This window comes from Oryzias melastigma, linkage group LG16, assembly GCF_002922805.2.
Source record: "Oryzias melastigma strain HK-1 linkage group LG16, ASM292280v2, whole genome shotgun sequence".
In the NCBI taxonomy this organism is placed as follows: domain Eukaryota; kingdom Metazoa; phylum Chordata; class Actinopteri; order Beloniformes; family Adrianichthyidae; genus Oryzias; species Oryzias melastigma.
Window position 1 is genome coordinate 10,395,780 of NC_050527.1, and position 25,162 is coordinate 10,420,941.

The 25,162-nt window shown below is 38.2% G+C and overlaps 2 protein-coding genes across 2 annotated transcripts in view; one reads left to right on the forward strand and one right to left on the reverse strand.

The window, feature by feature from the left end:
- Positions 1 to 11,704, forward strand: part of tax1bp1b (Tax1 (human T-cell leukemia virus type I) binding protein 1b) — a 13,259-nt gene extending 1,555 nt beyond the window's left edge. The window contains exons 2-18 of the mRNA XM_024267385.2: positions 141 to 334; positions 3,557 to 3,659; positions 3,932 to 4,122; positions 4,218 to 4,376; positions 5,084 to 5,232; positions 5,322 to 5,412; positions 6,017 to 6,202; positions 6,282 to 6,533; positions 7,404 to 7,574; positions 7,755 to 7,827; positions 8,011 to 8,129; positions 8,209 to 8,334; positions 8,862 to 8,948; positions 9,604 to 9,805; positions 9,879 to 10,024; positions 10,517 to 10,602; positions 10,760 to 11,704. Of these exons, the coding sequence (XP_024123153.1) occupies positions 158 to 334; positions 3,557 to 3,659; positions 3,932 to 4,122; positions 4,218 to 4,376; positions 5,084 to 5,232; positions 5,322 to 5,412; positions 6,017 to 6,202; positions 6,282 to 6,533; positions 7,404 to 7,574; positions 7,755 to 7,827; positions 8,011 to 8,129; positions 8,209 to 8,334; positions 8,862 to 8,948; positions 9,604 to 9,805; positions 9,879 to 10,024; positions 10,517 to 10,602; positions 10,760 to 10,958 (2,517 nt within the window). The 5' untranslated portion in view covers positions 141 to 157 and the 3' untranslated portion in view covers positions 10,959 to 11,704. The remainder of the gene's footprint in view (positions 1 to 140; positions 335 to 3,556; positions 3,660 to 3,931; positions 4,123 to 4,217; positions 4,377 to 5,083; positions 5,233 to 5,321; positions 5,413 to 6,016; positions 6,203 to 6,281; positions 6,534 to 7,403; positions 7,575 to 7,754; positions 7,828 to 8,010; positions 8,130 to 8,208; positions 8,335 to 8,861; positions 8,949 to 9,603; positions 9,806 to 9,878; positions 10,025 to 10,516; positions 10,603 to 10,759) is intronic.
- Positions 11,705 to 11,755: 51 nt separating this feature from the next.
- Positions 11,756 to 23,735, reverse strand: jazf1b (JAZF zinc finger 1b). The gene is made up of 5 exons (XM_024267386.2): positions 23,467 to 23,735; positions 16,227 to 16,299; positions 14,816 to 15,012; positions 13,466 to 13,635; positions 11,756 to 13,064 (listed from the first exon to the last, which is right to left on the reverse strand). The coding sequence occupies exons 1-5, from the start codon at positions 23,579 to 23,581 to the stop codon at positions 12,912 to 12,914; spliced, it is 708 nt and encodes a 235-aa protein (XP_024123154.1). The 5' UTR covers positions 23,582 to 23,735; the 3' UTR covers positions 11,756 to 12,911.
- Positions 23,736 to 25,162: the final 1,427 nt, after the last annotated feature.

The following is a 25,162-nucleotide window of genomic DNA, read 5'->3' on the forward strand; positions in this document are numbered from 1 at the left end:
TTCATATATCTAGTTCATTTTTTGAATTACAGATTTAAGCTGCATTTAAATAAAAAAGTATATGGTTCTTTTCAGCGGTTTAGCACTTTAAACAAAATTTTAGCCAGTATATATTTATTTTTCTTTTGTGGTTTTTTCAGCAACTGCTGAATGATTTATGGCACTGATCCTGGATGGAAGCTCTCTAAGCAGCAACATGGACACATCAAACTTTGCCCACGTGGTCTTCCAAAATGTTGGGAAGAGTTATCTGCCCCACGCAGCTCTGGAGTGTCACTACACCCTGACACAGTTTATCAAACCACATCCCAAGGACTGGGTTGGCATATTTAAGGTAAGCAAATGTCCTTTTCTGCATTATATTTAAATAGAGTCTGTTAATAATGTTGAATTTGTTAGGACTGTAGTACTATATCTATCTAGTAATAGGAAAGGGAAGTTTATTTGGCATCACTACTTTGCTGTACAACATGAGACATAGCACAGCATCTTAGCCTCTGACAGCAAAGATCATAATCTTGCTGCAAAGTGAGGGAGACTTCTATAATACAGGCATCAGAATAGTTGAGATATGTTCAGTTTGTCTATGATATCTCACAAGACACGTTTTGTCAAAGGCAGGAAGACATTTTAGCCACTCCAAGTCTGAGTGTCCCATCTGGATCTCATTATAGGAGCACATTCATTCCATTATAGTGGCAGTTATTCATTTCAGCCACAGCTGAAGTGTAGCAAAACTCCTCTAGAGCAACATGTTTTTATGAACTGCAGATAAGACAAAAGTTGACATTGCCAACACAAAGACAAAAACATCTGTGAGCGCCGCTGTCTGCTCTGTTGTTCTGTTTAAGTTAAATACGTGTCTGGGACTACTGATCTATAAACGTGGGTTATTTGGTTAGAAAGAGTAAATTATGCTTTAGAATTTGATCAAATGAAATTACATGTTGAAGAGTTTCATATTTCCTACATATTTCATACAAACCAGGAGCTATACCGATGCAGGGCTTTTCCTTGATCCTGTGATAATATAATATAATTATAATATAATATAAATATGTTAGAGAAGATTTATGAAGCTAAATGAACTTCTAACCATATAAAAGTGAGATTTGTTGTTTTTAATTCTATTAAAATGTTTAAAAGAGACTGAGTTTAACCATTATTTCCCCATCATTTTTTTAAACTTTGGTGAGAAATGGAACCTTTATCATGAATTTTGTGATTTCACTTGTTTTTTTTTTTTACAGAAAACTTGTTCTAGTGACACACACACACACACACACACACAAAAACATACACATATAAGGAAATAAGGAAATTATCATAATTTTTTAAATGTATACTTTGTGACATGTTTGCTTTGGTGAAGCACAAATTCTTATTTTCAGGAGAAAATGATCTGTTTTTAATGAAACATTGTAGGCAATCTATTGGTTGTCCTGATTATAGGCTCATTTACATTTTTCAGTTTTCTTTCAGATGTTTTTTGTATTTGTGCTATCAAACATACACAAAAGCTGTTTATTATGATGATAAAAATAATTTAAAAATTGAGTAATGGCAAGTTGGGAGATGTGAGTGTTGCTGTGCCAGGTGGATTTTGTTTGGAAGGCTTTTAGTTTGTCTTTTGAGTAAGCAAGTCTGATTCTATATGAAAAAAGTATCTTTAATATACATGAAGGTAGTTCAATAGTCGTGTTTCCATTAACTCTGAAATTTCGAAAAACGGAATTTCGATATTAAATTCTCCTAATGGAAACACCACAATTTCGAAAAAACTCGCCTTTTTCGAAATAAAGTTTTTGCGCTTAGAGGAGGTGGTATTTGGGCCGTATCGAAACAGTAGTTTTTCGAAAAACTGTAATGGAAACACTTTTTTCGAAACAAACGAGTCACGTGACCATTAACCGGATATGGCGTTTCGGACAGGAAGCAGGAAAAGCTGGTCAAATGCGCTTTTTCACAGCAACTGGCTGCCTTGAGCACCGCACAGCTCATCAAAAGTTGAGCGTGTCATGCGAAAATGCTGAATCCACAGCTCTTCGGTGAATTCTTCAACCACGATTCCCCAAAACTGTTTGACTCTACGTCGCTCCCACGTTTAAGGAGCCTGCCGCTCCAAGGCTCGGATCAGACGTAGACGTCTTCTCTGATGGGAAGGATGAGAGCTAGCTCCGTGGCAGAAATGTGAATGAATCTACTGCACATGAAAATAGTGTTTATATCCGTCGTCATGTTTTTTTAATGACTTATCGCGGAAATTACTTCGAGTTTTTCGCATAATCATGGGTTAATGGAAACGCTGTTTTTTCGAAACATTGTTTTATCGAAATTCTAGAAATTTCGAAAAAGTTTTGCGCAAAAGTGTAATGGAAACGCAGCTAATGAGTCTCAAAGACACTCCAAAAAATCATTACCAAAGTAAAAAAACAAAACAAAGCACAAAATACAAAGATCTGGCCTTCATGATGCATCTGGCTGAACATATGAATCAAAGGCACCAGGAAATGCAATTTTTCCGATCACAGCCTCTGTGATTCATGAACAACTCATTCTTGAGTTTATGTGGGCTGACTGGCACATGGACAATGTACGGCCTCCTGCCATGTTAATCTAACAGACTTCTTTTTTCTCCCTAGCTTTCCCCATAGACCTCTGAAACTTTTGCAGTCTTTTAGTCCTGTTTCACCCCTTTGGGGTTTTTCTTTTCTCAAAAACAATTCTTTTTTTAGGCTGTCTTTCTTATTTACTCACATCCATACCAGCCTTCTCTAAGTTCCTCTCAGTTTTCACGCAGCATTACCTCGAGCTCTAATGAGTACGCTGGTAAGGGTTAGCCTGCAGTAATGACACTCCCTAACTAGGCACATGTTTTAATTGCTTCCTGTTCTTAACTGCTGGGAGCTGGGACTTTGCTGTTTGACTTTGGGGGGTTTTGGAGGCACAAGAGCTTTCTATCTCTGGCTCTGATGAAAACTCACAGGGTTGTAGCTGCAGGCTGTTTGCACACAGGTGAGGAAATCTGATGGTGAAAGCAGGCTGCACACACTAAAAGTCATCGTCTTCCTGCCCTTCAAAAACTCATCAAAGTTGTTTAGTTGAACATTTTAAGTCAAATCATAAAACAAAAACATGTTTTATTATGAATTGCGGGTGTGAAAGACTCATTGAGCTGGCCTTGTTGTGGATTCATGTGTGCGCTTGTGTGTGCACCAAAAACCAGCCCGTCCAATGTGACTCTGATTTTGTTTGACAGTTTTACGGCATCGGTCTGAAGTTATGGATGTGTTTTCTGCACCGCCCTCCCCTCATCAGACATCAGTTAACAACACATAAAATACATATAATTACATTTTGGGTTTACATTTTCAAGTTGCCCGTATATAAAATTTTCACCTATTTCTCTCTTCCTGTTGGAAGTGACTTTTTACAGAAAGTCTTTGCCACATGATTTTTTTTTGTAGTAAACTTTATTCCTTCGTTTTACACTTTCTCTCTAATGTTGATGCAGCAAGTGAATTTCAGTAAATTCAAGTCCTTAAATGTCTTACAGGTTGGTTGGAGCACGGCGAGGGACTATTACACATTCTTGTGGTCTCCTCTCCCCGAGAACTACGTGGAGGGAACTGCAGTCAACCGAACCGTGGTCTTTCAAGGTTATATATCATCCATAGTTTGCCATGACTTTCACACCTTGTAATAACTGTACGTAGGACAGCCGAACAGAGAACTTTAACATTTTAAAAGGCTAAAGGTCATGTCATACTCTCACGTTTCAGTGGCAGCTGCCTTTAAAGTTGTTCTTTTAATAGCACCCTCCCAACAGGAAGGAAAAGTTGCATGAAATGCACATATTACATAGGCTGCTCACTTTCACACACAGGAATGCGATTGAACGTCACTAACTGACTTCTAATTCTCCTTTTAGGATACTACGTGCCAAACGACGACGGCGAGTTCTACCAGTTTTGTTATGTCACTCACAAAGGGGAGATCCGCGGCGCGAGCACGCCGTTCCTGTTCCGCGCCAACAGCCCCACAGAGGATGAGCTGCTGACGGTGGAGGACGAATGCAACTCGGACATCCTTGTGGTCACCACCAAAGCCGGCTTCCTTGAGGTATTGCACCGTCGCTAGAATTCTTAAAAATAATAATAATAATAATAATAATAAACACTTGAACTTAATGTCTTTTTGCTGTTTGCTTTTATTAGCAAAAGGTTGAAGAAGCACAGAGAGAGAAAGATGAGCTCCTCAAAACCATGGCTGTCCTGGAGCAGGAGAAAGAGCAGCTGCGAGCAGAGATGGAGGCCCTGCAGAAGGAGTGTGAGCAACAGAAGGAGACCTGCACCCAGCTGAGAAGAGAGAACCAAGTAAGCCCAGTCATGTTTTAAGGGGTAAAGAAACCATGTGCTCCAAACTCGAGCAGAGCCAAAAATGTTTCTCTGTGTTAAAATAGGAGTCAATGTAAAAAATGAGTCATTTAAAAGGTCAGTGGTCTAGTTTTTTTTTGCTCAGCCAGTCACCTAGCTCCCCCTAGTGAAGCAGTCCAGCCATGCGAAGGAGTCTGACCTTATTAGGCAATAAACGAATAAATCACTGAGAAATAAAGCAGCAACATAAAATCCTATTTTTTATAGCATAACATTAAGTTTTTAATAATTCATCTTGTCTTTGGCAGTCATAAATCTGTCGGTTTAAAAGTTTTGGAGATGAAAATATCATTAGGGATTTTTCTGAAGGGTGTTAATTTTATGAATATATTTTATAGGAATGTTTTATGTTGTGTGAATCTGGGGACTCCAATATTCTCCACATAAACAAATACAATACATTTTATTTAATCTTTGAAGCTCACTTTTTCCCAGCTCTTATTAGTGATTTTGACTCACTTAGCTTAGAATCAAAGATATAAAAGGAAGCATAACTACTTACCTTAAATCAGGATTTACTTTCTGAATTGTGTCAGTTTAAGTCCAAATCCAATTTGTGGTTTTACACTTTAGTTTTTTTTTTTTTTTGCATTTAGACATTATTTTAAAGCGTTTCTCCAAGTTTATTGAGGTTCTTTTTCTCCCAGGAAATGCAGCATTCTTCCCAAGCCCTGCTGGAGGAGAAAGAGGAGGCCAAGAGGAGACTGGAGGAGGCCACAGCTAAAATTGTACAGTTGGAGGAAGATCTCATTGGGGTCACGCAGAAAGGCCTTCAAAAGGAAACCGAGTTAGACAAGTAAGGCTTGGATTTTGTTTTATTTGTTTGGCTTCATGCACAAAATTAGTTGATATAGACTGTGACATCATTTCTGACATCTCTTATAGCCTTAAAGATAAAATGAAGAAACTCACAACAGAGAAGGAGGTCCTTGAAAGTCACCTAAAGAACGAGAAAGATGAGAAGGAGCTTTACAAGGTAATTTATTATCATTTATAAGCTATTTCCTAAATTCCCTTGCTGTTTCAACACATTTGTGTTTTAAACTCTAAGTAAGAGTCATTGTCCTGTAAACAAATAAAGTACAAAAGAAGTCAGGCAGTCATTTTGATGCAACATTTTCTTAATAAAGATGCTGACAACCGTTTATTTTCTGTACATTTTGTTTCAATTGGCTAAAATAATTACATTTTGAACGTTGAGTTAATCTTTTTTTCTTGTCGTTTTATGCTGCCACAGTTATTCCACAAACCCCCTGTAGAGCAATTTAGTGTCCGCATAGCTTTCCTTGGTCTGTGTAGTTTTCGTGTGTCTGTGTTGCGGTGGCCGCTACACAGGAAGTGGGAGTGCCTCGCCACAGAAAAGGAGCCAGAAACCCATATCTAATTTAGCTTGCGCCATCATGCCGGGCCTGTTGCGAGAGCAGAATATTATGGGGCTGTCTGAGTCTTTTGTAATTGAGATACCTCGTTTAGCCTCACCGTTTTATCTGGATGGGTTCTTTGAAAGTCAAAAACTCAACTCTGTGTGTGATTAGTTGCATCTTCTTGAGTTTGTGCTCACTTTTTCATGTTTGCACCAGATTCACCTGAAGAACCGCGAGCTGGAGAACACTAAGCTGAGTGCAGAGATGCAGATGCTGAAGTCTGTGGATGTGAACAAGGAAAACACCATCGCTCAGTTTAAGGAGGAGGTGGGACGCTTGCAGGCATGTCTCACAGAGAAGGAGAAACAGTGCAGGGAGATCCTGGCCAAAGTTCCCCCCTTGGTATGAATGATTTTGTCCTAAAAACACACACATAAGAATCATTTATATTTATTAACAGGGACACTTTCGTCTTCTCCAGGGAGAAATGAAGGCTCTGAAGGAGCAGCTCCGACAGAAGGAGGAGCAGCTCCAGGCCACACAGCAGCAGTCCTCTTTGTTGGCGGCCGAATTGAGAGATGCATCCAGCGCACGGGACCGCACCATGTCTGAGCTGTACCAGATGAAGCTGGAGGCAGATGCCCTCCGCCAGGCCAAAGCGGACGCTCAGTCGCAGTGCGTCCGCCTGGAGGTCCTGGTGGAGCAGTTGAAGGCAGAGGCCAAGCAGGAAGCGGTGAGGACAAAGGTCAAAGAGTTTGAAGCTTTGAAGCAAACTTCACTTGGATGGAGATTGATTGGAAATAATTTTGAGCATTATCTGGAAAATGAGATGTTTTTTTATAAAATTCTTAAGGTTACTTTAAGCAAAAGTAGATAAAAATACATCAACTATGTGTTTAGGTTTTCTTAAATCGTATTTTTTAACTATTTAGCATCAACACTAACTACTGAAAAAGTTTCTAATTATCTAATCAACACAAACAGACTTCACTTAGGGACCTGATGCTTCCGCTGTTACTTATTTTTTACAGTTTTCTCTTCATTTGGCTCAAAGGTTAAGAGAAAACAACTTGGTGAAGTAGCTAATGGGTAACATCAAGGAAGGAGATGCTGTTATTTATCTGTGTATCTGTTGGCTTCCTGAACAGTTTATGTGTCATATTAGCAGCCTCGTGTTGCTTGTGCCTGCAGCTACAGCAGTTTATGGTTGTTTGTTGTTGCGTGCTCACTAATGACTCTAAAAAACAGTACATTTCCATCCGCGGAGGTTCATAAAAGCATCAGAGGTGTTCTTCACAAATGACATCAATTAGAAAAAAAACGTGCAGGAGGTAAAAGGGTGACAAAGTCTTTACCTTTTTTGACAAAAAGTAAAATGTGCTATTTTGCTAATAAAAATGAAAGCTAATAAATAAAAGGTTTTCATATAATTGTTATATTTAACCCTTTAAAAACCTTATAATCTAACACAACATAGGTGTTCTTATAGCGTGTAAGGCCAGAGTAACACATGGACGTTTCAGGACCAAAATGATTTTAATAAAAAATGATGGATGAGAAATTGTATTTATTCTGTTTTCTTCTTCCTGTTGTCCATGCCAAGGCCAAAGAAGAAGGAGAAGCTGCAGCAGACCTGGCTGTAGCAGCAGAGCTGCAGAGAGAGGTGGAGGACCTAAAACTGCGACTGCACATGGCTGCAGAGCACTACAAGGACAAATACAAGGAGTGCCAGAGACTGCAGAAGCAAGTGCTTAAACTGTCTGAACAGCAAGGGGTAGGTTCTGCCGAACATCAGGCAGATTTGTGTTATTAAAATAGAAAAAAAAAATCTATTTCAGTCATATTAAAGAGAAATACGACTTAGGATTGGGCAATTTTTGTGTCAGAATTCAGTGCAACTAATTTTCCTACAAAGTTTTTTATGCTGATTTCAAAACTTCTACTTTTTATTTAGGAGCTGAAGAAAATCTCAGCACAAGACGTTCCCACATGTCTTGCAACAGGAAGTCCAGACACATCAGTTCCAGGTCTGTAGAGATGTTTGCTTATGTCAGCACAGCGTAGTCGGAATTAGCCTAGCTACTTGTTTTTCCTCGTTTTTAGCTACATGTAGACCAAATCCGAATTCTTCCCCTACAGCTTCTACCTACCCCTACGGGCATACGCTGGTTGCTTTACATGTCTTGATCCCCCATCTTGTGTCTTCACAGGAAGTCCAGGATCTGCTGATCCCATGCTGGAAGCAATCATCCAGGAGAAGCTGAAAGGAATCAGCAAAGAGGCGTCCGACAGGAATGACAAGTACAGGAAATACAAGCAGATGCTGATGGTGAGAAAAAGTACTTATGGTCATGTTTGCTCACCTAGATGATAAAATGATAAAAGTACCACTGTTTGCTCTTGAATAGGAGGAAAAAGAGCGTAGTTGCATGTTTGTTGATGAGCTGGCCAAGATGGAGGTGAAATTCAAGGAGCAGCTGAAGATCAACGAGAACCTGAAATTGCAGCTGGCAGCAGAAGAAGATCGTTACAAGGTCAGTGTGGCTGAAATACAGACGCTAAGCTCCACTCAGACTGTCGGCCGTATTTCGCTGTCTTCAAAGCAGCTCCGTCCTCCAGCCTTTCTGAGCGGAGTGTAGCTGGTCTAGCTCAAAGATCAAGGATTCGATGCTATCTCCCTCCTCGAAGACAGTGGCTCTGACAGTGTGGTTTACGAGCGGGCCTCTCTGTTAGACGACAGTTTATTGCTATTTATGTCAAGCTCTGGAGACGAGCAAAGCTCGGCTCGGAGGAGTCTTCTGTTGTGGCCCGGCTAATGCTGTGCTTGGCTCGGGTCGGACGGATATTTGCTTAGTGTCTCAGAGGAATTCAAACAGGTTGTTTTGCTTTGGGCTGTGTTGCACGTAAATCAGGACTCTGCAAAAGGAAAGCTTTTATGGCCGCTATCAATTATCGTCACACTGAGGGCTGACTGCATTAGTAACACATTTTTTAAATCAGCTGCCCTTAAAAAATATATGAATAAAAAGTCTCTTTTTTAAATGTCTTTTGTTTCCTTCAGAGTCAGGTAGCTGAGAAGGGACGGGAGCTGAAGGAACTGAAGGACACACTGGGGCTGATTCTGAAGGAGAAGGAAAAACTGGAGATGGTTAGTGGCAGCTTTAATTTTCTCTTTTACAAAGTTCTGGCTCCATAAAACTCCCCCAAAATGCGCGGCGCTCCTGCCATCTCCCCACTTTCAATCTGGTCTGTGTTCAGAATGTCTCTAATTGTAGATGCAAAGTAAATGAAGTCCTGTTTTCCATTCCACTATTCCTGGACTCGTTTGGGTTGTCACGTACCTCAAGTCGTCCTTTAAGATTGCGCTGGAGTATTTCAGAAGAGCGGCATCGTCCAATTAGAGGTCTAGACTGTAAATGATCTTGGTGTCAGCGAGTGACAATAAAACAGAGAACTGTCTCCTTTAAATTAGAGTAGAGCTTCTTTTTTTTCTTTTTAATGAATTGTCAATTAATTGAAGTTTTTTATTTTGACAGGGCATAAAGCCTAATCCTAAAGTTCTGGTGTGAGAAAGCAGACATGATTTTTCCTGGTTTGCAAACACACAGAAGTGAAATTGTGAGGGAATGTGGTTTTCTGCAGGTCAGGGAGGAACCTTTTGTGTTAATTCTGGTTTTAAAGTTAGGCCCCTAAACCCTCGATTTGTCTGTCACTTGAATGAAAGCAATTGGGAAAAGCATATTTAAATTGATAATCAGAAAAGGAATATGATTTTTCCTGCTTCTACTGTTTTTTTTCCTCAGGATGCACAAACTGGTAGCAGTAGAAAAGGAGAACAGGGAGCAAAGGAGAAAAATAGCAGTTTGGAGGAGCTCCAGACCAGTGTGCCTCTCTTCTTGCAATATCCTGTTCCTTACACCCAGGACACCCCCACCCCTCTGCTGGTTTCTCAGAGCCCCAGCAAGCTGCACTTTGGGAACCCGTATTCCATCTTAGATTCAAAAGGTGAGCTTCCCAAAAGCTGCATTGACGGTTGTTCAGTTCATGAAAGCGTTGCTCCTAACCGATCTCCACGCAGATGAGACGGAAGAGGAGTTCTGTGACGAACAGCTCAGGCTCCCACCCGTGGGCCCTCCCTCCTGGGACAGCAACGTGGTGTGCATCCAACCTACCCGCAATCCCAGCCGGCCAGAAGGTCACAAAGAGTCAGAGGAAAACAACAATGTAAGCATCTAAATGATTTTTTTTCTAAAATCCGTCCCGTTGAATAAGATTTTGATAGTAAAGAGTGCGTTTTTTTAAGGTAAATTGTGTTTTTAAAATAAATAAGTCCCTCAGCAACATTCAAAAGTCAATTATGTCAGAAACATCTAGAAAAATCAGAACCTCATGAGTCTAACACAAGCAGCTCAAGATGGTTGATGGTGTCTGATAGAAACTGTGCGATTTCAAAAGGATAATTGGAGCATTTCTGCACAGCTCTCATGTGCTGCTCTGCCCTGAACCTTTGCAGTAATGTCTTTCCTGTTCCATGTTTTAACAGGAGCCACATCAGAGTGCATGTAGCTTTGATAACACATGGATTATGATGTGCTGTCTTGTTTATGTGCGACAGGACAGCTGCACCCAGTATCTTGACATTTTGTGGAGTTCATTAGTTTGTGTTTGAGGCTTAACTTTCCACATTTCCTTTGGGTTTTTTTCCATCCTTTTTAGGTTAACACCAATGAAAAACCCACTGCAGCAGAAACTCGGAGCCCTTTTGTGAATGACGGACAGGCGGCCTTCTGCTTTGACCCCAGGTAACAAACCCTCACATATTTGAGCTCCTGTAAACACCATCCAAAGTGACACACCCTAACATGAGCAAGTCTGATTTGTTAGATGTGTTTAAAGACGGCCACCCACTTCACAGCCTCTGGGTTTTGTGACATTTTCTCCTCTGCTTCCTCTTGCCAGCATGGACATGAAGCGATGCCCCCTCTGTGAGGTCATCTTCCCACCCAACTACGACCAGAGCAAATTCGAGGAGCACGTGGAGAGCCACTGGAAGATCTGCCCCATGTGCAGCGAGCAGTTCCCGCTGGACTGCGACCAGAAGGTGTTCGAGAACCACGTGCTCACCCACTTCGACGGCCAGCCGCTCAACTTTGACTAGAGAAAGGGAAAGAATCAGCACATCAGTCTGTCCGCCTCCTGTCAACAACCACTGAAATTATTCACTCTCTTTCTGCATGTACTGGTATGGAGATCCTCTCTTTAGGACTTTACTGCCTTTCCTTTTCCTACATTAAGAAACAGTTTGAGGTCGTACTTTAAATCAACTAATTGTGTATGCAGGGCTTCTGAATCTTTTAAATTCTAAAAGCTAAAATGTTTCCCTTTATTTGAGTTTTAAGAATCATTATAGAGGGTAAGGATTGTGTGATGTGTAACTGAAAGATTTTAAATGGTTTTGGCTCCCACAAATCTTTTAGGCTACAGGTTGTAATAATTCAGGGAAAAGAGATACGTGTTTACCAGACTTGCAATTAAACATACTTTCTTCTTAAACATTAATGTACAAATGTACAAAGCAGAGCTGCATTGGTTCACTTTACACAGTCAGGGATAAATCTTTAGTGATGATATCCATACATGATTATACAAATCATTTATTTTTAGCATTTAGCACATTTTTGTTCATTGTTTAGATTTGTTTCCTTCTGTTAAAAATCTTAACTTCTTTGTCTAAAAAAATAAAGGTCTAAATATTTTCATATCATCAGCTAATTCGTGCATGCAGAGCTTCTGTTCCTACTTTTTCTTTTACAGTATTAAATTATTTCATTTAGAGAACTGTTTCCATTAGTTTAGTGAGTTTCATGTATAATAAATACAACTAATAAAGTCTCCTAAAACTTTGTTGCGTCCAAGTCACTTAGGAAACAAAACACACCTCACACAGGGGACAAATGAACCGAAGAAGTTTTTTTATTGAAAAAAAATAATACAAAAGTTTACATGAAGCAGCTTTTTGTGTAAATACAGTACATCTGTTCTTGTTTTTATACACTTTTAAGTTTTGGCTTCAGAAAAATATAAAAATACTTTGATTTAATGCACTTAACACGTGACGGTACATTCACTGAAGACTATATCGAAGATTTTCCTCCAAAGTGACGGCATAATACGGACAAACATTTGCAACTTGTTTACAATACTTCCTATGAGGATTTAACATAAAATGAAAAAAGAATTCCCATCTGGGAAATATGACTGTCTCATGCAGATTCCAGAAACATAAAATAAGGAAACATTCCATTAAAATAAGTCTTTTTGGCACAAATTGAAGGGTAAATGTTATTCTGATGGAATATGACAATAGGAGTGCAACATTGCTGAATAACCAATGTCTGTGTGTTTAAATAAAACAATTTTTTACAACATAAATCAATCAGGCTTGCTTAGTTGGCATCCAGCCACTGACTGAAATGTCAGTAAAATACCAGCATAAAAACTGTATTAAACTTTGATTTTCATTCAAATTCTTATTACATAAAATATCGAAACATCCCTGAATGAAGATGGAACATGCGGTTTTCTCAGTTTAATCTTGTAATCACATCTTGGCAAAGCTTTTCACTTTATTGGCATCCTTAAAAAAAGTGCTTGGGTCCTTTTGTGCATAAAAACAGCTTATTTTTTTAAAAGGAAAAGTGATCAAGAACTATATCACGGCATTCATACATCAATGTAGAGTTTACAAAAAACTCATCCTGGGATTCTCACATAAAGGTTAAAAATAAAGGTTTTCATTATTTTGAAATAAAAGGAAAACAAATCTTATTTATATTACTTTGACTAGGATTTCTGACGATTCAAGCTGTAGTTTTTGGTACAGGACTGTCTTCTTTCGGGGTCATTTTTAATGGTTTGACATGGCTGAAGTAACAGTTGTGTCATGGGATCAAAACTTAGTGTCATAAATCGTGAAAATGACAGAACAGTAGGGCAGAACGAGGGGAGGAGTGAGAAAGCAGTGCTGGTGACCAGAGAGTTCAGCTGACATGACCTGAGAGACGGCGCTGCTCATTTCCTCCGCCTGAACGGCTGCATCTTCTGCATCGAGTCAGTGGAGACACAGGGGGTGGAGGTTGACGGTGTGGTGGCGGAGACCCTGAGAGGTTTTGTAGCTTTTCCCACACCTGCACTTGAAAGGTTTGTGGACCCTGATCTGGGTACGGTGGCCGTTCTTTGCGTGGTACTTTATTCCATTCACGTTCTGTGAATAAAAAAAAAAAAAAATCAAGTATAGATGAATAAGTGAAAACCAAAAAGGAGTTGGTTGATATTTGACTGCTTCTGCCCCTAAATAGATGACTACTGTTGCTGGCTTTAACCTCAGACTAAGTCATTGCCTATAACTCTGTCATTCACGTCAGCAAAGCAATTTTCTCAGACTGCTCAGGCTTTGTCCTGACCACACAGCCGCCACATGTGAATGGAAAATCCCATAAAACTCCATATCACCAAATGTATGCGTTCAACCAGCAAAAAAAATTCCATTGTCAACAAAACTGCATTCATTTCTGTGTGGATCAAAAATCCTGCACTTCCCTTTCAGGTAGGACAAAAAAACCCACAAAGATAAATGATACTCATCAGGAATGGAGTGAAACATACCTTATATCTCTTTTTACATCCTGGAACAGGGCAAGCAAATGGTTTCTCTTCTCCTCCGTTCATGCACACAGAACTGAGGATAGACTTGGAGCTGATGGCGCTCTCTGTGGTCCACGATTCATCACTGTCAGATCCCTCGAAGTCCACGTCGTCTTCATCACACTCGCTTCCTTTGAGAGCGTGGAAAGCACAGTCAAGTTTCTATCAACTCAACCTGCACTTTATAGAGAGTGGACAACATGGGGTCGTTTATTGCTTAATATTTTTCCGTTTTAGCTTTTATTTAGGGTGGCACATGCATCCCTCTGAGCTCGTCCCCATACTCTGCTTCATATCGTTCAGTGATAAAGTTTGCTGAGACTGTAAAACAAACTTACTGTGGGAAAGAATTTAAGGTCAACAATGGCTTAATTGCTTAATTAAACATGCAATGTCCCAAGAATACGTGGGAAAAACTTAAAAGGAGGTTCCTGTTGCATCAAGTTAATTGAAAAGCTTGATCAGGAAGATGGATGTTGGATTTATTTTTTATTTTTTTTATCCAAAACTATGAACAGCAATGTTAGCTGTTTTTAAGTATTCAAAAAAAAAATTCTAGCTGATTGTTTTAGAGCACAAAAAGTTCAATTTGAATTTAATTTCATGACTCTAGTTGGGAATCAAGTTTTGTACGAGAACAGAGCTCTTTCACATTTTTTTATTTTATTTTTGTCATATTTTTTATTTCTCATTGTGGTCAAAGTTACAAAAATAATAAATTAATGATAAAGACTAATTTACAAAAAATGTAAACTTTCATGAAATAGAAAACATAATACTTAACAAAATCATTGAACACGTTAAAGTATGTTCCCAAAGAAAAGAGGGACATGTGACTGTGAGATGGATGCTCTAATTAGCATCACAGGTGTCTTCAATCTAGTAATTAATCAGTTTATCTGTGTCGTTAAGGGTGACAGCAATCCATGAGGTGTTGGTATCAGTGTGTAGCACAGAAACAAAAGAGAGTGCTGTCTGGGGAGATTAGAATATATATATATATGTATATATATAATTTAAAGTAATTTTTTTAGAGAAGCCTCAATTATTTTAGTAATAGAAGGTGTCACAATAACACAAAGTTAATATAAAACATTTATCAAAGTTTTTTATATTTTTAAAAGAGAAAAAAACTCATTATAAACACTAAATGCTTCTTTTTGAATCCATATTTTCTGTTGTATTGCTAACTGTAGTAAAAATTAAGGTTTAAAGTTTAAAAATTAAGTTTGAAAAATGTTAAAACCAGTTCCATTAAATTCAGAAATGAAATTTGGTAATGCTGGAGACAAGTGGGACAGTGAGGAGTACCTGTAGGGGTGCTGCTGCGGAAGGAGGAGGAAGGGGTGATTGGTGGAGTGACTGGAGGGGTGAGGCTTCCACCTGTGTGGCGGGGTGGAGCCGGGACGGCGCTGCGTGACAGATTGCCTGTCAGAGGCAGAGACAGCTTGGGCTGAACTTTCTTCTTGAGCCCATCATGGTCTCTCCTTGCAGCATCTGTCATGAACCTCCAATGTACCAAAAAAAAAGACAGTGCATCCTCTCAGTCAGTGTTTGGAGAGCGACCCCTACTGGTTATGTTCCAGTGAGGGAATTAAAAAAAAAGAAAGTTTTGGGTTTATAGGATGGTAAAATCTTTGATAAATGTGCATCATAAAATTAAACATCTACATAGACATTGTTAAAGCAAAAGTAGAATTAAAAAATTAAATCAGAGCCACATCAAGATGTGTCTGTGATGGCAAGGAGACTGTGGCAGACTTTGTCGTACACTGGCTTGTTGTGTAACGCTTTTAAAACTGCTATTTAAGCCTTCTATCAAAGTCGGCCAAAATGAACTCAGAGCAGTAAAATATTCCCAAAAACACAGCACTGCAGTTTAAGTGATTCTCCAGACGACAAATGAAACTGTCAGCAGAAACTTTAAGCAATATTCAATATACTTCCTATGACATTGCAGAAAGTACTGGAGAATTTCTGGCCTTGAAATTTTAAATAGGACAACTTAGAAAATTAAAGTTTTTAGTGCTTTTTTTTTTACTTTCAGAGACGAAAGTTTGTTGTCAGGAAAGATTTCTAATAAGGGGGCTAGGGTAGCGACTGCTCAGAATGAAGTCCATAAGGGAACAACCAAACTAAAGGCCACATTTAAATAAAATGTAAGTTGTAAAGTAAACCAACTTTATTCAACTCATTCACAGTGAATCACAAGTCATACTAATATTTGACAGATTTTTGTGTCCCGTGTACCACAGAAAATCAATTGGAGGTCAGTAAGCACAACGAGAATTAAGGCACCCTGGATTATTCAAGGATTTTAAGAGCATTTCAATATGGTTTGAACAATATGTTAAGGGTCACTTAATTGGCTCTGATTTTATTTTAGTTAGTTCGATTTACAATTTCTCACTGCAAACGGTAAAATAAACTTTTTTAATTACTATTGATATTACTGTACCAGGATGTGACAAAGTGTGTCTTTTATTTTGAAAGGAAATCATATGAACCTCTGTCACAAAAAAACTATTTCAGATTTTGAAAACAAGTACAACTTTGTGGCTCCTCCTGGGTTGTTGTCACTGAGAAATGGACTCAAATGGCTCTTCGTGTGCTGAAGATTCCAGACCTCTGTCCCGGTGAAACAAAAACGGACTGTCTAAAGCTGAGTTTTTCAAAGCTAAAAATGTAGTTTATGTTAATTAGTGAGAAAGTATTTTATTACCTGTTAATGTAGCTGAGAGCGACATATGTGGGCTGCTGCTGCTCCTGCTTCTCCAGAACACAGGGATCTGTATCTAGACAGGAAGAGAGATAGAGTACAATTTATGCATTTAGCAGGTCAAGTCCAGCACTTAAAAAAAGGAAAAATCTGCATTTTCATGTATGCAAACAAAAAAATGAATCTGTTCACTAAATTTTTTTTCTATCAAATATTTTTGTTTCCATTTCAACTGTTAAATTTCGGAGCTTTAAAAATCAGAGTTTGAATACATGAGTTGTATTTGTACTTACACAAATAATATATTTGTATAGCACAAAAATAGGAATCTACTGCTGAAAAAACACAGACTGGAAACACTCAATAATATTAATAATAATTTATGTTTTTGATTTATCTGTATAAAAAATGAAATCACTCTATTGATTTCTACTCCAAATAAAAAAATACACAACTCACACTCTGACATTTACAATCAGTGCTTTTTGTCTTCTGTGACTTTCACATTAATTTTGATGAAGCAATTTTTATTAATTAATTCTTATTTACTCTCTGCCTCCAATCCCTTAATAAAAAAGTTTCTGTTGGGTCTTTTCAAGAACTCATGGTAAAACTTGTTTCAGAAAGTGCTGCATATATGATCTTAAACTGATCTCAGTGACTTTTTTGAGGTTGTTTCTAGTTAGCATGGCATACTGGATTTTGAAAAAGCCACATTTGAGTTCAGGTGAGAGTACAGAGGTTTTGTTCTGGAGGGAGCAGCAACCTCAGATGACTGAAAGAACTGATCTGAACATCTTACAAATGCTTTCCAGTGGAGATGTTCAGGCTGGGCTGGTGTGGAAACATTCTGAAGAAGTTGGAGACGATAACTGGTGAATAGGAGGTTAGACGACTCTTAAAGTGCGGTCACTATAAACAAATCCAAACTGTGCATCACTACATGGATAGAGTTGACATACTGCAGAACCAAACACTCCCATTTAAAGGTATATTTTCACCAATTTTTATGTGAAATGAGTAGAAAGGGAAGCATTAGCCTCCACTCTTAAAAACTGGAGTAGAAAACAGTATTTGATACATCAGATGTATAAAAGAGCAAAAAACAAAGTTACAATTTTGATGTGAGTACCAATAAAATGTTTCAATATTTTGTAACATGCTTTATATTTTTATCTGCACCCAGAATTGAATCAAGTCTACTGTCTGCACAAAAAAGACTTAAAACAACCTTAAAAAGCGGCAGACTGTGAAGTAATAATGTGTTATCAAAATGAAAATAACATTTTCAATAAGCACGTGAATTAATATGGATTAGGCCTATTAGTATTGTCTAAATCTTGATTATTGAAAACAAATTCTTATTTCTTAATAAACTTAAGATAATAGCATCCAATAACATAAAAATGTTATTGGTTAAGTATCCTGCATTTTTTTTAAACTAACTACTAACTACACATGAGTTAACATGTGAAAGATAGAAACTGCGTAATTCCCAAGATCATTTATTCTTTAGTACGTTTCTCCTTTTGGATCCCTTTACTGTTTTCTGCAGAGTTAATAACCCAACAATATTGGAAATGTTCCCCTTGTTGGTAAAAAATTAGGCGTCCCTGTTAGAAACAACAAGATTGATCAGTGGAGGAGTAACGCCGCCCTGCAGGCACCACATTGCTCACACATGAGCACACATGGCACGCCTCGTGTTTCTGCCGTGCTCAGCTCCAAACCTTAATCTGGCTCATAGGTGTTAAATGAACAACAATAGCCAATCCCCACACCCCAAGGTGAAAGCGTGGCCGACTTCAAACACGCTCCCCGCTGCCGCCGGCCATGTGGGAGAAGATGGATACCCCATAAAACAACAGTCTCCATGACTTTCCAGCTGAGCCTGCCTGCCTGCCTCTGACATTACTGTAAAAAAAAAGCTGCAAAAGAAAGCCCCCATGCGGTTAAAACTGTTGCTCTTTTCCGTCCACTAAGCTCATTTTTGCACAACACGTTCAGCAGAGGGTGTTTGGGACATTGAAATTTAATTGTACAACTTCGACAGCAAACAGGAACATTAATAGCACTGCAATTGTTGTAAGCTACAAATGAGCCGTTGGGAGTTCTTGTCCACATATTTTTAAATGACTACCCCAAAACTGGCACGATGAGATCTCTAGTTAAACGAGGAAAGTAACACTTTTCTCAGGCTGTTATAAAACAAAGTCATGGCTAATTATTGCTTTTCCATTTGAGCTTGTTTTAAATAAAGAAATAAAAATGATAAGACATTAAAAAAGTTGAAAATTTGAAAATGATGTCTGCTTTTACGTCATTAAACTGGTCTGTTTGGTGTCAGAGCAAACAAAATTTAACCTAAAAGTAGGAAAATGTGATATTTAACGGTATTTTTTTTTTTTTGGCTGCTGATTTAAAACAAAAACTAAGAAGTAATGGAGCTATATATAGCACAGCACCTTTAGCTCAAAAGTTTTTTAACGTCTTAAGTCGAGAGCAAGTGTTTCATTAACTGTGGACTTATCCCCAGTGTGAAGGACAACAGACGTCTCTCTACCGTGCAGCCAAAACTGAAGGAAGAAAAAAAAAAAGAGATTTGTTCTGAAACTGTTTTGCCAAAAAGCCAGAGGCAGCACAGACGATTCTGGAGTAATGGCGTGCATGCGTGTGTCAGAGTGCACCAGAAATCCCTCAAAAGATCCCTAATGAGTCTCAAGCGGTGGGACGGCGGCCCGCTCAAACAGCAGTGGATCAGTCTGTTCCCACACACTGTAAATCACACACACCTCAGGTGGGGACTAGAAAGGAGGCCTGCTTGGGGCCAGTCCCCCACAGCCTGTGCTATTCTTTGGGGGCCACCATCAGTCAGGGAGCAGGAGGAAGGCGCCTCAAGTAGAGATGGGAACCTCTCTAATCAAACTACACAGGTGGTCCACCTTGGTGGCCAACTAATAGAAGACTTCTGCAAAAAAAAGAAGAAAAAAATGAAAAGAAAACATCTCTTCTGGCAAAGATGTTTGCCTTACAGGTAATATTGTTTCAGATGGAGAAGAAAAATGAAAAAACGCTGAATATGTTTTCTATGTGTGGGAATATTTTCAAACAGTTGAATTTCACTTTAAACTACAAGAACAAATCCAGACAAAATTTATCAATTTTAGGACTTTTTTGTGTTTCTAAGCATTGACGATACAGCAAACAGCGCACATATGTAAACGCCACCACACAACCTTCCGTGAGGCAGCAGAGGAAGTGACGCCTGCTACCATCTGAAAAACACCTCCTAGGACAAGGTCTTCCACACAAACACCCCTCCAACACACACTCCCTCACTTCCCCCCGCCGTCTGGCTCTCCACTCTCATGGCTAAATGCACTGTGGGGTAGAGCGGAGTGGTGAGGATTATGGTGACATGTTTATTGTGGCTCAGAGCAGCAGGGAGCATTACCAGGAGTGGTGGCACAGGTAATTCATTACAGTGACCTCTGAGGAGGAAATGAAACAGAGTCATGGTCCAAGTGGAAGATGCCTGTGCAGGTTAGAGACAGCAACATATTCAAATATTCAAGTTTTGCTCATATTAAATCCCTTATAAATGCACATGGATGTGTAAAGGATACTACATTCATTGTTATTACACAACTTTTTGATTAATTGGTTTAGCCTTATTTGAATAAAGTTTTATCATTTTTTTTAAACTCCATTCTCCATTTTTTTAAAAGTGGAAAATGTGATTAATATGGTAAGAAATACAGCTATTTATAAGAAAAATGTTATGACAAAAGATTTTGTTAGTTTATAACATTTCCAGAATAGTTGGAAGAATTTCAGGTGTTTACAGAATAATATTGGAGCCATTAATTTATAGTAATAAAATAATACAAAATTCCCAAACAAAAAACAGAGTTAAGAGTTAAAAACAAGAACGTGTGCGAGGGAAATGAATGGCTGTCCATTATCTTTGTGAGAGGTGTTCTGCCAAGCCTCCTGACAGGAACAGGAGCAGCAGTGTCTGGGATCGGGGGAAATCTCATTAGTCCAACCAGGTGCACAGGTTTGGGAACCAGCTAATTTATTACTTCCGCACATATTTTCCAGGGGAGGAAAAAAAACTGCTGAATTTACCTCCAGCGGGGATTTGCAACAAACTTTTCTGATGGAACTTGGAGCCTTGATCAACCGAGCTTTACTGATATACACAAGTTTGAACAATGTGATCATTTTTTGATGCTGCTCCACACTGGCCTGGCTGCTTGATATTAAAAATTAACAACTTAGTTTAGTTTAGACAAATTTTTACCTATTTTAGCCCAGTAAAAAAATATTTTTAATTGGATATTAAGGAGGCATTTTACAAATATAATATATATATATATATATATATATATATATATATATTTTGGGTTAAAACAGTTATAGAAAATCATAAAATGCTATGCTAATTTTCAAATTAAAAGAAGGAACATATTAAATCTTAACTTAATTCAAGTATAAGCACTAATATCCAGTTTTTACTTCCAAAAAGTTGATCTTTTTTACTTGCACTTAAATGATTTAAAGGTCAAACAAAACCTTTTATGGCCCACAAGCTCAGCTGTCCCTTCACCAACAGAAGTGCAGCGCCACCTCCTGGTTAACACGAGGAGCAGACTGACCGTGCAGCTCCAGGACCAAAGTGTGAGTTGAGTGCTTGTTTTCCCGTTTTCTGTGCCCTTAATTATAAAGCAGAATGTTCTTCATGCAGCAGGCCACCAGATGAGGAGGAAGACATGCCAAATAAAGCGCTCCCTCTGTAATTATTCCTCACAGGCCCTTGGCACAACGCGCAAGATTTCGCACCTCCCAGAATGCACACAGGCCAGCAGACAAGAGGGGGCAGAAAAGTTTTTCCACTTCAGGCCGGCTAATTGCTTCATTATTCCCCAACAAGTCAGCTAATGGCCCCCTCTTTTTTCTTTTTTTTAAATATCACACCTCAGACACATGTACACTCAACACATACTGTGAGAGCAAAGCATATTAAAGGCAGTCAGGCAACAAACAAGAACAACAGCGAGAGCAGAGTCCTGTCAGCTTCAATGAGAAGGGACTGAAGTATTACAGTGAGGAACGGGGGTGGAAATATTTAATCAGAAAGAGATCATTGATATAGATATTTTCATTATTGCAATATATAAAATTGAAACAGTTAAATAATCTTGTTTCTTGTCCACATAACTGGTGGAGGCGCTGTTGCTGACTGTCTTTACACACAGTCTGGTTACATGTGAGCTCATGTCAATATGAACAACACAACATGACATTTTCTAAGAAACATCTGGATTAATATTCACCTATAATTAAAATACACTTTGCTTAACATGAGTCTCAAACAAAGTGTATTTCAACAACAAATCTACAGTGGTTTGTTCCTATAAACAAAGTTTCCTTCTTTTTTATTAAACCTTTATTTTACCAGATGAAAAACCCATTGAGATCAGGATCTCTTTTTCAAGGTTGACCTGGCCAAGAGGTCAGCAGCACACATCACTTCAATAGGGTTACAGTATAAAACAAAAAATATGTTAAACTGAAAGATGATTATACAATATTTACAATATAAAATTTGAAATTGAGGTGAAATATAGTAACAGTGAAATATAGTAGTAACATTATATTAATAGTCAAAAACACACAAACTTCTAATTTCAGGGTTTTCACAATACATACATAAAAAGATGTTTTTAGCAGAATTGTTAATGATTCTTAACCACATAAGTCAAGCTACTTATGAAACATTTTCTATGTTTTCAAAATGAAGCAAATACAGGTTAAATAAATAAATACATTAAAAAAAAGGATTTTAATGCAATTTTTGAGAAGCAGAGTAACTTTTCTCTTGAAAGAACTTGCTGTTCAAACATGAATTGTTAATTGATATTCAGGTATGTCAACTTAAGTATAAAACTTAATGTAATTTTATACACTTTGAATAATCTTTTGAACTTAGAGTATAAATCTCACTTTAATAAATCAAAGCTAATACATGTACTACCCAAAAGGTGAAGAGAAGCAAACCCATGAGTAAATTCATTATAATGAGGTCAGAAAGAGTCAAAACATCAGTGATTCCATTCAGTTCAATGTCAATTATTATTTTCTCTCTGTATATATATATATACGTATATATAAAATTGGTAAACTGTTTTGCCAAAACTATTTTCTCTAACTAAATTTAAAAAAATCTAACTAAAATAGGAAAATCTCTAAATAAAAACATATGGAGAGAAGATTTTGTCTGAAAAATTACAAGAAAAAGTTTTAACAGAAAATCAACTCAAGTTCGATTCATTATTTTTAAAGGGGATTCAAAGAAAAAAATATTGATTTACTTTCATTTTCTCTATTATTTTAAACTCACAGCTCATAATGCAGTTATTGTGAATTATTGTGATACCATTAAAATGAATATGCTTCTTTTCAGTGTTTGTTTCACACACCATAACAAACAGGTAAGAATTTACAATGTCTCCATTTATTTCATTTGTAGCCCCCTTTACAATTAGAAATAATTGATCTGAATTACAGCTTTCAGGGGGAAAATAGAATGGAATTTAAATCAAACATTTCAATCTATCACTTCAGTAGTTCTAATCAGCAGGTTTTATCCTCCAATTAAAGCTTTTAATTGGATGATTACAATTTATTTTGCTTGAGCAATACTACTCATACTATGTATTTATGTAATGGTTTGTTTGTTTGTTGATTGATTTGGAATTTTACTGATTTCTAGTCACAGTGACAAAATAATGATAATGATTTTCCTGGTCGGAAGTCGTATAGATAACATAATAATCAAATTAATAAAATGTATAAATAAAATAAACTATACAGCGATAAACAAAGAACAGGCATGGTGAAATGTGCTCATAGTGTGCCCTTCTGTTAAAAACTAAAGTCCTGGATTAAAAATAAGTAGGTTTTAGTTATCTGTTGCTGCACATGCGCAGTTCAATAACACCGAAGGCAACTTAACAAAACTTAACAAAGACTTTTTCCGACTCTTTCGTTTTCCCAAAGCTGCACAAATGATCAATGAACACCGATCGACTTTCTGAATAAAATAAACAGGAAATGACATCAGCAGCCACACCTAGCAACCGTGTTGTCAGGACGCGTTAGTAGCTTGCTAGCTCGCGGAGCCACGTCCGCTAGCTTAAACCCTGAGCAGGTTAGGGGCGCGTTCGTCAGCTCTTACCGATGTGGCTGTCCTCGATGTGCACGATGAGGTCGCACAGGGAGTCAAAGTGGAGTCCGCAGCCGGTGAACCTACAGGCGTTGGAGAAGAAAGACGCAGCGGCGATGCCTGTCATCGTCGCAGCTGCATTAGAAATGAAATGAGGCCAAGCAGCGGCGGGGAGGCAGGCAGCGGTGAGAACAGCTGGAGCGACAGTCAGCCACACCGCTGTTCTGACTGCTGCTGCTAGCTGCGTGGAAGCAGCCGTACAGCCCGCAGGACCGGAAGTACAGCTGCTTGACTTTCATTAGAAAAGCACGCACTTCTCAATTTTTCTAAAAGGAATTACACCAAAAATAAAGTAAAATATATATTTACAACTGCATGTAAAAAATACAACAAACGTTTATACTTGCTAGGTTTATTGGTTTCTGGTTGGTTACATTTTACATATTTTAAGTAGCTTATTTTATGTAAATGCCTTCATGTCCTTTTGTATTATCCTGCTAAAGTGGTTTTTGAATTAGAAATTGTCTGGAAAAAGCATATTTTGCTCTAAATTATTTATATATCTTTAATAGCTATTTCCTAGTCATGTATATTGTATGCCCAATTTAATCAGAGATACTGGCTTAAGAGGGGAGCACTAACAAAATAACAAAACACTGGAAGGCCCCATCTTCTTAAGCCCATGAGGACATGGCATCAACAGGAATGTAAAATTTGGACCACTGTGCTGTCCTAATTTGGGCACATCTTATCACCACAGCAAAGCAGCTGTCACTGATTCGCACAGGTAGTTTGGCAATCCTTTATTTTATGCGGGCTGGGGACCACCACGGGGAGAACCAGACTTGGGTCCTCCTGTTACTACAGCTTAGGGTCTTACCTAAGGACTCACAAGCTTGTTGCACCCACTGGGAACCGAAGCCAGGTCCTACATCCAGCCAACTGAGCCATCCAACTTTGAAACAGTCCTTTATAAAAATGAGATGTGGCCCGAAATATACAAGTACATTCCTGGAACGCGTTCAAACAGGGTTTTTCTATTTGCATATTTTAGTTGGTATCTGCTGGCACAGATAATTGTAGTTACTGAAAATAGTTTCCGGAAATATTACTGGGTTCCACAGAGTTATGTCTTTGGCACAGTCATGCAAATGACTAATGCAAATACCCAAAAAGCAGGACCATCTCCGAATGGTCTTCAGCCTTGTTTCCTTACAGGTTCTCTCCAGTTTCTTCAAATCATTTGGCATTTGTATAAATGATGTGGTCTTTGCAGATGTATTAGAGAAACATTCTTTTTTAACCACTGCTTTCTTTTATGAGTTCATTCACAGATCCAGAGTCTTTGCTCGTTTGTGCTTTTGAGAGCCTTCATGACTTGCCATCATGTTACATACTGTATAAATTACTTTGATTGCAGATCGTCTTTGTAAATGAGAGACCCTTTTCTCAACTGATCCCTACTAGTAGAATAAAACTTAAATGAAAAAAAAGATTTGATGTTATATGATCTTCCAGATCTTTTTTTAATGATCTCGTCATTTCTTTACTCAATTTTGAGGACTGCAGGCAAATTTGAAATTACCTAATTTATTGACATTAGGTGCACAATCTCCAAGTGTGAATAAAATATTCACTTATGTAGGCTGTGTTTATTATATTAAATTTTTAAGACCATATTTTTCTAAGAATTGCCTATTGTTAGGAA